General features: G+C 35.0%; 1 protein-coding gene across 2 annotated transcripts in view; it reads left to right on the top strand.

Moving 5' to 3' along the window:
* Window positions 1-12,756, top strand: part of RP1 (RP1 axonemal microtubule associated) — a 167,713-nt gene that overhangs the window by 93,537 nt on the left and 61,420 nt on the right. For both annotated transcript variants that reach the window (XR_014943384.1, XM_085539559.1), the window contains exons 33-37: window positions 3,827-4,046; window positions 5,393-5,547; window positions 7,690-7,903; window positions 8,922-9,109; window positions 10,692-10,902. Coding sequence is in view for 1 of the 2 variants with exons in the window: in XM_085539559.1 (XP_085395685.1) it covers window positions 3,827-4,046; window positions 5,393-5,547; window positions 7,690-7,903; window positions 8,922-9,109; window positions 10,692-10,902 (988 nt within the window). In the remaining variant the exon portion in view is untranslated. The remainder of the gene's footprint in view (window positions 1-3,826; window positions 4,047-5,392; window positions 5,548-7,689; window positions 7,904-8,921; window positions 9,110-10,691; window positions 10,903-12,756) is intronic.

Genomic DNA, 12,756 nt, shown 5'->3' with positions numbered 1-12,756 from the left:
CATAAAGCAGATCTCTGCTGCATTCAACTTGTTAGTTATTTCCCCAATGGCATGTTGTGCTTGTTAAGATTGCCTAATTTCACTGCCTGAGTGCTGTGCCAAGAGAAACCAGTATTGTTATGAGCCCAACATCTGATTGTTCCTGCTACTCTACTGTTCTTGGTACCATAACACCATATCTAGCATGCTGGAGTTCCAATCTAATGTCTTTCTAAATGCTTCATCGTACTTTGTACTGGCTTTGGGTTTGTGGATATTTCACTTATATTTTCTTAGCTATTTATGCCCTGATTTTGTTGCTTTGTACGAAAGTGTTTAAGCATTGTTTATTGGATGTGAAATTTTCTCTTTTTAACATTGCTTGCAGTATTTTCCAGTTTTTGTGGCATAGTCAAAATAGCAGGTCTGATGTATCCAGGTACTCAGATATCTTCATACATATCTTCTCCATGTTTTGCAGCAAATAAATCCAGTTTCTTTTTACTCTCCTTTCCTTTGTTATCACTCAGACTTTCAGAAGCTTTGCTCATGTTCTCCCACTGTAGCAGCAGGCAGGAGGCATAGGCATGATATCACCACGAGGACAAGCTGTGAATTCATTTTTCCAACAAGCAGCAGTAAACGAACTTTTCAGCCTACCCAGGATCCTGGTCTTAGAAAAATGTCCTTAGTGCAGTAAAAAGAACAACAGGTTATGTGCTATAAGCAGCTCATTCTTGTTTTGAAATGATAGGCATAATTTTGATCTCAGAGATTCATTTACTGCACACAGAGGACAGGAAGGCATGCAAATTCCTGATTTTCCAGGTGCTCTCATACAAATGTATGCACAGATGTGTATGGTATTCAGAATGATTATTTGATCCAAAATTTTTCATCCCAACTCCTGTGAAAGAACAGGTGTAGTTTAATTGCATGTAGCAAGAGCAAAGAATAATTTGTTAAAAGAGATAAAATAGCAGCATGATAGTATGTACAGATTTGGGGTTTCGGTAGCCTCAGATAGCAGCAGTAGAATGGATGATCTGCTTAAATAAGCATAAATTTAAGTAGAACACAGTAGTTATAATAAATTAATTGAGAAATATGTGATTGTCTAAGTCATTGCATTGTTTGGATGTTCTGGCACTGAAGACAGAGAGCATGGCAAGAAACCCTGCCAGCTCCAATGAGCAAAATGTATCAAAAATAATTGACAAAATGTAAGTAAATTGACAGTACAGACCCAGATTTTTACTTTCCTTGATATTTCAGTGTTGACAGAAATCAATTGTTGATCTCCAATGAAATGAAAAATCTGTGAAATATATATATATTTCCCCAAGTCCCCAGTCCTCAGCATGGTTCTTGGTTGCTTACAGAGCAAGCTCGTCAGAGCATGCCTTTGGAGAGTGCTGCTGTACTGTGCCCTTTCTATTATACAGATAATCATAAAATGCAAAGTTACACTGACTGACAGGTCATGGGACTTGAATCCTTAAAACTATTCAGTTATTTTCCAAAGCACTTGCACATGTAGTATGAGATGAGTGACAGCGCTGTAAGCACAAAGCTCTGCAAGGACTTTATAACTAGAATCATTTATGCACAGATTTTTCTTTTTCTTCTCTCTCTATTTCTTTTCAGAGAAGCAATAAAAAACTTAATGTAAGGGTACACCCAAACAGTGAAATGATGACTTTGGACCAGCCTTGTTTGATTCAAAAAGGAAAACTTCTGAAATGCTATGAAATTTTCTTATCATTTTCATCAGTTAACTTTCTCTGAGGGCTTTAAATCCCCAGTGGCCTTCCAAAGGCATCTTCTTGATTGTAAGAACTACAAAAGTGCAATGGAAAACACTGCTATTTAGTATATGATAAATCTCATCCAACGCAGCTCAGATTTCATGTAGCCAGTATTGTGTAAAACTGTTCAGAAGGAATAAATAGGGATAAATTAATTAGGAATTTTTAATCATGAATAAAAATGAGGTTAATAATGTCCTCTTGCAAACATTTGGTCAACTTACAAAGGGGAAATTCATTGAGTGTATACTTTGTGATGAATTTTCTTTCTGTCTCTGCATTGAAGGTCATTTTGCATCAAGTAATAGGCATAGATGGAGGGAAAAGCCAATTATAGCATCAAAGATTGCATATCATATTCCAAAGGGAAACTGACCATATTAAACTGTTCAGAAAAGGATTATGATTGTTATGATATAATAATAGTGGTCTCAAAATGATGGAGCAAAACAGAACGGATAATATAGCCAGAGCTGTGGAAAAAAAATCCCTAAAAAACAAATATGAAAAGAGGAGGAATACCTAATAAGTTCAATTGAAAATATTAGATGCTTTTTGTCTCAACAGATGATCGTGGACATTATGACTGCTTGTACTTTCTGCTTCAAACACATGGAGTGGCACGTGGCATTTAGAGTAGCTGTATGATATAGTCATAAGATCCATCTGCAAGAAAGAAAATCTGCAGACAATCATTTGAAAAACCAGACTGATTCTGAAAAAGCAGAAGCAATAGTTTTGTTGGCTGTGAAGAGACGACAGTTTAGATGGGTGAAGAATTTGTGCGCTGTTGTCTTGGTAATCTGAGATAGTACCCATTAGGTTTACTAAGAGATTAATGCATATTTAAAGAGGGATTAGGCCACTTACCATGCCATAGCTAATGATATCATCTGCAGCAAACATAGAATGATTGAAAAACTCTCAATAAAATATTCTGCCCACATATTTCCCTCTTTTTGGAGCATTGATGGAGATCAAGTCAAGATGTAAAGATGTGGTAAATCCATTATACATAACTCTCCTCACATGTACATATCAGCCTAGGATGTCCTTAAATTTTGTATGTATGACAGCATACAGGCAAGCAGGGCAAGCCAGCCTCCAAGGAAGAACAAATCTGGTGCCCTTTTTGATGTAAAATTACTGCTGTTGTGGCTATTGTGCATGCTGTGGAGTTTGAGAGATGCAAGATTCCCTGCAGCACTGGGGCTGCTGGAACATTACAGAGCTGTGCTACTGGTCCTTACAGTGATTCAAATCTTCACCTTTTGGGGTGATGTAGTAAAGTCTTATGATACTTGCCTTAAGAAATTGAGATTGGAAGGAATCTTTTGTTTTCAAGCGTAATTCTTATTGCATTTCATGCGTTCTACTTTGTAAACAGTTCAAGCATCTGTAAAAGGTTTTGGCAGGTTGTTATTTCTTTTTAATTAACTGTTCCTCTTCATACACTGCTGTTTTACCATTTTTTTTTAATCCATAACATTTATTAATGAGGGTGGCCTAGAATGACAAAACCACGCCTTTTAACTATTCTTCCCTAATAAGAATGACGTAACTAATATTTCCCTATATGTGTGTCCCCACTGAGCAAAGTCAGATGTACTAGCTTTAAGAAAGGTGGGTCAGCAGTGAATTCAGTTACAATTTTCTCAGCTTGTGGTAATTATCATTAATTTTAATATCTAATGTTACTTCTGATATTAGAAACATTAATTGTGAGTTAACACTCTCCTTATCCAGTAGGGTCATATCCTAACACATTAGCTTTGCTTTATGAGCTTGAATGTGTGCATGATACTAATTTTAGTCTCAACTCACCATAATGTTTAAGTATTATACATTACTGAAAATAGTATAAAATAAAGGAGGCAGCCTCATCCATGGAGGAGAGATTCCCTTATTACTCTCATCCTGCCCTCTGACACAGTTTCTCCATTGGTTGATGTTAAGTTAAAGGATTCCACACTGTTGAGAAAATTGGTGTCAGTTAAGCGATCCTGACAGTATGCTCTTCCTCTTGATATTTTTTGCAGGTTGAGACTGGAGATGTGGGAGATGTGTATAAGATTCGGGTCAGCTGTGATAACGTGCCAGGCTTTGCAGGCTGGCACTTGAAGTCTTTCCACTTAGAAGAGCTACATACAAAACAAGAGTTGAACTTTGACTGCAACTGCTGGCTGTCTCTTAGCAGAGAGGACAAGGAACTTGTGAAAGAATTCCCTATAGTCAGTGAGGACCAGAAAACTTTACCAGGTGAAAACACTGATCTGAACACTGCAAACCAACCTCTTAAAAAGAAATAAATGTCAAATATAGAATATAATGTTTGTTGGGCATTTGATATCTTCAGTGGATCTATGCCAACAGTCTTCATATGTACACTGCAAAAATGTTGACCATTTAAGAAATTTTCATTTTCCAGTTAAGTGGCAAATTGGGCTTTTCAGTTGCTAAATCTTCTGAGTGACTCTCATGCAAAACTGAGGAAAATAATTATACTTTTTAAAGATAAAGCACATGTTCAAAGCAATGGAAACAATCTATTGTAGATTTGCTGTTAAATTACTTGGTTTATAATAGGTTCAGTTACTAATGGGAAGAATTGTATTGTACAAGAAATTTTTGTCTTTGTTCTTCCCTAAGGCGTTTTTTCTGACATGCTGAGAGTTTCAGAGAATATTCAGAAATGCTCTTGGAGTGTGAAGGCCTGCAGAAGCACTGCATTTGTGTAGAAAAGTTGGAAGTTACACGAGATAAAAGTAATATGAGACATGACTGCTTTTCAAAACTGAAGTTCCAGAAATTATAGTCCCTGAATATCCCAAACCTATTCACAACCTTAAAAGAAACTGTGGCATTAAGTTAGTTGAATGTTAGCTTGGGAGGACAGTATGTTAAAAATGACATTTGAAAAGTCTTGGTTATTCTCTTTGTTGAAGTCTGAATACATCTGCAACTCAGTGATATTTCTCAGAAGAAAATCCATTCTAGCTGTATCAATTGAAAGAAGGAAACGTGTTAATACAAGAGCATTACAGAAGTAAAAGTGTTTTACTGTTGCTGTCATTACATTAATATGTGCATTTGATAAATTTTTATACTTATATGTCACATCATGCATCAAAAGGTTATGCTACATCAATCTTTGCTACCTAATTTGCATAAACTTTACATAGTGGTTTATTCTTTGACCTGTGATGGTTATTAAATACTGCAAAGATTATGCAGTTTTTAATAGTAAAGAAAACAACAACACAGCTGACTTCTTATTTTCCAAGACTTGAGCAGTAAAATAGATTTAGACAGAAGTTGTCTGCATATTACTAAGTCTAAGTTGCCTGAATCCAATTTCACTGAGTTTCCAAGGAAGTTAATGGAAAGACTTCATTACACTTTGCTTGAAGACATCACATACACAAAGAATAACCCATTTTAATCACTGTACAGCAGGTTTTTTGGCAGTTGCAAAAGTGAAAACAAACAGTACTCTTATTAAACAATATATATTGTTTTTTTTAAATTTAAATACACTTTTGTAAGTCAAGAGTTTCATTTGTACTTTTTTGTTTGTTTGTTTGGTTTGGTTTTTTTTTGTACAGTCCATAAATATGTTGTCTCTGTACATATTGGTGACCGCTGGGGAGCAGAAACCTTTGCAAACGTTTATATCATTCTTTATGGCGAAAGAGGTGACACAGGTGTAAGGAATCTTCATACACCTTTAACAACAGAAAGGAAATTCCAGAGGAATAAGGTAATGGCAGAAAAATGCTGTCTTACATGTGCAGGACCTACCACTGACTCCACTGCATCCCTTAATGCCCCCTCAAGTTCGTCTCCCTCCTGTATATAATCTCCCTTTAAATAATGGAAGGCTGCAGTGAGGTCTCTCTGGAACCTTCTCTTTTCCAAGCTGAACAGGCCCAGTTCTTTCAGCCTTCCTTCATGGAAGAGGTGCTTCAGCCCTCTGATCATCTGCTACATCAATTCCATGTCTTTCTCGTGCTGGGGACCCCAGGCCTGAACTCAATACAGTATGTGGGGCCTCACAAGGGCTGAGCAGAAGGAGACAATCACTTCACTCTCCCTGCTGCCAACACCCCCTCCCTTTTTGGTGCAGCTCAGGATGTAGTTGGCCTTCTGGTCTGTAAGCAAACACTGCAAGTTCATGTTGAGCTTTTCATCTGACAGGACTTCCAAATTCTCTTCAGGGCCACTTTCAACAATTTCTTCTCCCAGTCTGCACACATATCTCGGATTGCCCTGACCCAGGGCATCAATTTGGCCTTGTTGAACCTCATTATGTTCACGTGGCCACATTTCCCAAGCTTGTCCTGGTCTCTCTGGATAGCATTCCTTCCTTCTTCTTGTATCTTGTAATTTAGGACAGCGTAAGTAACAAAGAATTACAAATTATAGATAGAAAAATATCTAAAGAAATTGCTGTTAGACAAGTTCAGTGCTGTTTCTGTAACCTTAAGCCTGTGTTAAACAATATCTTAATGTTTACTCAGTGACTTCAGAGAAAAGAAGAGAAGGCACAGAAAAATTTAGCTTCTAGAAAGTCTTAGATTTCTGTGGAATGATTGCATAGGGTAAGGAAAAACTGGATTTAATATAAACAAAGAGAATTTCTAAAAACATTTTTTTTCATACATATCAGGGCTATGCCTATATATAGAAATAGTTATTTCAACATATACAACATATATAACATATGTAACAAAACACGTATAACATATACAACATATACAACAGTTATTTTATTTTACTTTCATTCTCTATTTCCAAAAATATGTTAATTAAAAAATGTAATGATTTCTACTAACAATCTGGTTGTCAAGTCTTGACTATTGTTAAAGAGTTATTATTAATATTTTTATTTATATTTATTAATATATTAATATATTAATATATATTTAACATTAATATTATTAATGTTAAAAAATAGGTATTTTTGTCATGCAAAGGTAAGTTTAATATCAGTAACAGAAAAGCTACTTAATCCAATGTTTTTATTTTAAAAGTAGCAAGACAACACAGAGGACTTTTGAAAGTACTACATTTTTTTAGGGATCAATTTGCAATTCTCTCTAATTGCTCTTGCATCTGGTTTAGTAAATTCCTGCTATTAAGTCAATGTTTTATTGGGATGATTGTGTTAATTATCATTCTAGATGTCATTTAAACTCCAGTTATCTGACCCTATGCTGGACTGTGTACGGAAAACATGTCTTGTTTCACATTTATCCTGTTTTTCATCCTTCAATGCCCTTTTTCTGACTTAGTCTTCCTCATTCTGCTTCCATTCCTTTTTATGTTCTTTTGCTCAGTTCTCTCCATGTTGTCTTGCTTAATCTTTCAGTTTTCTGTTACTGCAGTAATTTTCATTTTGTAAGAAAAACGAAAAGACAACAAAGTGCTTAGATTAAGTTTTCTTTAGAGCTATTAACATAAGTAAAATCTAAATGATTCTTAAAACCTAAATTTATATGTAACACTTTTGATACTGGAAGTGCCCTGAAAATAATTTGATTTTAACCAAACTCTTGTCATAACTTTTATTCTGCCAGAATGTTGATGTATATTTTTTTTTTAAACCTAAAATGATTGGCAAAATGCATATTTTTCCAAAGATCACATGAAGTCACAATACATTATTAATTATGAATGTGGGATTTAAATTTAGATATAATTATTGTGTTCTTTCTTAGATTCAAAGGGGAGATGTTCAATTAATTGTTACCAAACTAACCCACAACTTAACAATAACCCCCCCTCACCCCCCCATACAAAACAGACAAACTTATAACCTCTGCTGAATCCATGTTGTTTTCCCTTGAGTTCAAGCACATTCAGATCCAAGCTGTTTTATTATTTCCAATTTTCTTTGCAGGTGGATTCATTTTTGGTGGAAGCTGTTTCTCTGAGTAATTTGCAGAAAGTGGTCATAGGACATGATGGGCAAGGATATGGGGCTGGGATGTACCTCAAGATGGTAACAGTCAGGGAATCACAAGACTCAGACAAAGAGTGGGTCTTTCCATGCTGGAACTGGCTTGATACTCATCTGGGATTGTGTGAGACTGTTTGTGAGATATTTACAGTTGGTAAGCTCTTCTGTAATCTGGTCTGGCTCTCTGTATCTTTTGAATTTGGCTGCAGGTCTCTAAAGTGATTTTTTAAACTGAAAAAGCTGATTTTCTGTTTGATTTGGTTATTATAATAATACCATGTCTGGTAATGTCGATGTTAATAAAAATCCCTCCAGTAAATGTATTGTGTATAAAATTCTTACCATCTTAATTAAAATTTATCACAGTACACCAAAAGATTTAAAGCAGTTAAAGAGTTTGAAATGTATGCCTTGTGGGGATAAATAGCTTAAGTTTTATGCATTACTTTTCAGGTTGGTTAGGATCTAATTTGAAATCCAGAGAAAAGTTACTTTAGTCAATCTGTGCATTTAGTCAGCTGTGGTATTATTCCACTATGCAAAGAAATAGTACAATTCTGCTATGCTCATTCTGAGCTTACTATGCCATGAGTTGTTCAAATCCAAATGGGAATGAAAGATAGTGGCAATTAATGGAGAAAAAAAGAAGGAGAATATCATATTGATTTATTCAGGATCTGGCAAATATTTTTGCCTGTTTACTATATGTCAGTCTCACACTATTATACCATATACTATAGCTAAATACGATACAGTGTCACGTGAAGTTCACTGTTATTAATTTTACATTAGATGTCTATAGGCTACAGGTGTGTCTGTTGCTTCTAAATGATAAAGTGGCTTTAGTAACATTGGTTAAGTTGATTAGACCTCTAAATGTGCCTAGATATTCTCTTAGTAATTTCTTCCAAACATGACAAGAAAAAGAACATTTTTTTAAGAAAATACCTGTGAAACTAAATAGTGAACACAGAAAGAACATTAAGCTGTTAAATTCTTGGAAAAAAAAAATAATAAAAGTATTGATGTGTTATTCTTAGTGAGCTGTTGCCATAGATACAACATAACCTGCAAATAGAGTTTGCTTTGTGTATTGTAAATGCTGTGGTCCTGTTATATTATGCCAGTCTGTCACTGTTGTCTTTCTGCTTTCTCTTTGATCATTTTTAAAGGTAGAAGATTGATTTCTCGTCCTAAACTGCCTAAAGACATGCAGTCATCTGGTCTCTGGGTAATGGACATCACTGGATCTGACTGGAGCAATGAAGAGGATCCATTACACATTTCTTTCATCTTCTTTGGCAAACAGAATCATAAGAAGTTGCCGCTTCAAGTTACAGGAAAAGCAGTTCAAATCAAAGTACTTCAATCTTTATCTATTGGAAAAATATATCTAGGAACCACATACCTGTTAACCCTCTTAATTCTCAGATGATAAATTGTTTCTTTAAACTAAAGTACTAAATTGATCTATAAGTTCTCTGTGTAGTTTGGCATGGATTATCATTCTTTTTTTATGTAGGTAGTAAGACTATCACTTAAGCAACAGCTTCTGAATGAGCAAGAGTAAACCTTCTCCCAAGGTTTCAGTCTGAGAATGTTTAAGTGAGCAAATTGGTCCCTAGGTGCATATCACAATGTATACCAGACTGCAGGTAGTGATTTGCAGTTCTTGTTGGTCTCACAAAAGTGAGTAATTTGTAAACACATAGTTTGTGGGATACTATAGAGAATTGTGGGCAAATGATGGAGAAGGAAGAAACATGAATGAGATGAAACTTACAGAGCTAATTTTCTCATTAATTTAGTTTTTTCATCTCTGCCATCATGTTTTCCCAGGATAATTGCATTTTCTTCCACTGTTTCCCTCTTTTATTTCTGCTTGTCATTATCACTTTCTTTTCCCTCTCAATTATCTCTTTTTCCTCTATAAGTTTACTTCTCTATTCAGATCTTCGTCTTTAGTTTCTCCAGAAACTTACCAGTTGAAATATTAAGAGGCTTTTAATTGGATGAATGAATGAATGAAATTTACTTTATTGAAAGGTGGCCTGCTTCTACTCCCACGGCTCTTACTTCCCTCTTACAACTACAATTCCTTGCTCGGTATAAATGCTGTGGTACTTTTATTCCTTTCCAATTTTGCTCTACTTGAATGACCAATACAGCAAAATTTGGAACTGACCTGTAGGCAAATGCAGACACCTCCTCTGTCTTAAGAAATTCCTAATCACGAAGGGCAGAAAACTGGGAGAGTATTCAAGGGAATCATGACAATTACATATTCTTTTATTGTAATTCATGTTCCAGCTTACAGTTGCCCTTGGGGGTTTTGAGGAAATTATTGATCTCTATTAGAAAACCAGTTGCTTGATCCTCAGCTAGTACATTTCCTTTAATTTGACCTTGATCAGTTCCTCCTTCATCTGTAAAAACAGTTGTAAGTGAACACTAATACTAAGTCTAAGTGAACAAGGGGAAGTGGACAGACAAGATCATAGAAGTTTCTAAGACAGCTTTACAGTAGTATGCTCTGGAAGAGGTTTTTTAAGGATTGATTGCTGGAACAGCAGAAGAAGGATTCTGAGTTTCATCAGAAAGCAGCCTTGGCATTGCTTATAATGAAACTGTTCCTAGTTCTTCTTTCTGCTAGTCATGTAAAGAAGAGTTTATGATTACACTAAAGAAATAATTGGCTTTTTTTTTTTTTTTCTTTTTCTTCTATACACTAAGTATAAGGAAATAGTATGAAACTGGAACTATTTGTAATGAGAGCAAAGGAAATAATATGATTAGAAAGGGAAAAAAAATAATAATTGTTATAAACCTGCTTCAGTTCTTCACCTATTGAAGTTTTTTCAGCTGTTGAATGGAGCTGTCAACTGTGTTTGCTCTGGAACAATAAGAAAGAGATCCAATCACCTTCTCCTTTTCTTGCATAGGATGAACTGGCAGATATTGGCTCACTATACAAAGTTCAGGTAACAGGACCACATAGTGAGCTAAAACAGCCGTGGCACTTAGATTTACTGCATATGAAGCACACGGGCACAAAGGAGGAGATGTATTTAGTTTTTGACTGCTTGTTCAACCCTAATGAAGACAAATGTGTGGAACTGCCAGCTCTCTATGCAGATCAGGAGCCTTTGCCTGGTAAGCTAAGTCTGTTTTTGTTGCTGGGGTCAGGATTGGTGTCACTGGAATACCAATATCTCTCCTGGGCTGAATATTAAGAAATCTGATGTTTTGTGCATTCATCTATCACTAAAGAAAGCTGAGAAAACAGAAATCACTGGTATTAAGATTATGACAGATGTTGTAACTGCTGATACCAAATGTAGGATACAACTTCTTTTATGTGAGGCAGTTTTCTAGTTTTAGCTATGGATTATTTGCTACATCTTCAAATTAACGCTGTGTCAGCTGAAGACTTTTAAAATATTATTTAGTGCAATATCACCTGAATCTTCCTATTTACAAAGAAATGTGTGTGACCTAGAAAAGTAGTCAGTGTTTTAAGGAAGAAGGAATTGCAAAGACCCTCTACAAAACAGGGGCAGAATTTAAAAACATGTGGAGTCAGCAAAGGGATAGCCAGGAATTTCAATCACTGTGGGGTTTTATTGATATTGATAAGAAATTTATAGTAGAGCAAGTATTATTCCAACAAAATAGATTAAGTTGCACTTTTTTTTCTGCTGCTGGTAACACGTGTAAATTGTGTATATGATGATGACAGAAACATAATTAAGTAATAACTTCCAGTCCCCCAGGAATGTAGCAAACAACAACTGCATGCTGATGACTTGATCACTAGCTATTTAAGAACAGACTTCCCATCTATCCACCTCATTAGAATAAAGAGGATTGATGGGGATAGTAAAGATCATGTATTGGAGCTTTTGGTGACAGTTAAGAGGTTTATTGCCAGAGGCTATAGTACAAAGAGTATTCTGCTTCAGCAGAAACTAATAGAAAAAGATGGAAGCTGCCCAGAAAAAAAAGAATAAAATATTCCATGTGAACTTTTGTTATACATTGTTCTCTAGAGGGATTTTCCTAACTATTTTATTCCGTTTAAAACTGAAATCTGAACAAATTGAACAATGAAGACCTTTTAAATATCCAGTTTTATGTGGGTTTTCATAACTTTAAGCAATTAGAAGTCTTGTAATCATTTACTGGAAAAATCTTATGATTTTACATTTTTGATTTGTCAGGTTCAAAATAATATTGAATGTTGTATGTAATACATGCAGGATATGTAATGCTAAGTATAATAACTCATATAGTTTGTTAAAACCTATGTTACCTCTCTATTGGTAATACCTTTCTATTGGTATTTATTTTCAGAATTTGAAATTGCTAAATGTAAAACTAAGTATTAAGGTTCTAGAAATTCATGTCAAAGTACAAAGTCTTAGTTATGCTAAGAAACAAATAGTGTCCAAGAGTATTATCCTGATTAGCAGATCAATTAATTTGAAGAAAAAAAGAAGGTTAAGACAGTTCCCTTGGAAAATTGAAAGCATGTACCAGTAGTTATACAGCAATATATACCACAACTTCAATGTTACCTGAAGTTAGAATTTTGCAATATGTGATTTTCAAAGTAACTGTTGAAAATGAGTGTTACCAATCTTCATGAGAATATTTTTAATACCACTTATAATCTGGGTTCTTCTGGCTCACATCAGACTTCTGTGGTGTATTTTTTTCACAATGTGAACCCAAATTCCAAGCCCCACACTAACTCCTAAATTGGAGCAAGACACCTTGTTAACATAAGAGCATGAAGAGATCAAGTGCTTATTGTACCTGTAAATGTTTTAACATACATGTATATCTTTATTAAAAAGTTACCCAGCTTTACATTTTTACAGTTTATAGATAAAGGATAACTTTTCCACTTCCTTTTAATCACAGTAGGTCTTTGTCTTGGAGTAAGGAATATGATATATTCAGATATGGATAAGAATTAGCTTGCTACTTGCTTCTTAATTCTAA

This window comes from Coturnix japonica, chromosome 2 (genome assembly GCF_054131305.1).
Source record: "Coturnix japonica strain WE chromosome 2, WE-NBRP24, whole genome shotgun sequence".
In the NCBI taxonomy this organism is placed as follows: domain Eukaryota; kingdom Metazoa; phylum Chordata; class Aves; order Galliformes; family Phasianidae; genus Coturnix; species Coturnix japonica.
The sequence above is the reverse complement of the archived record's forward strand: the minus strand, read 5'-3'. Positions and strand labels throughout refer to the sequence as shown.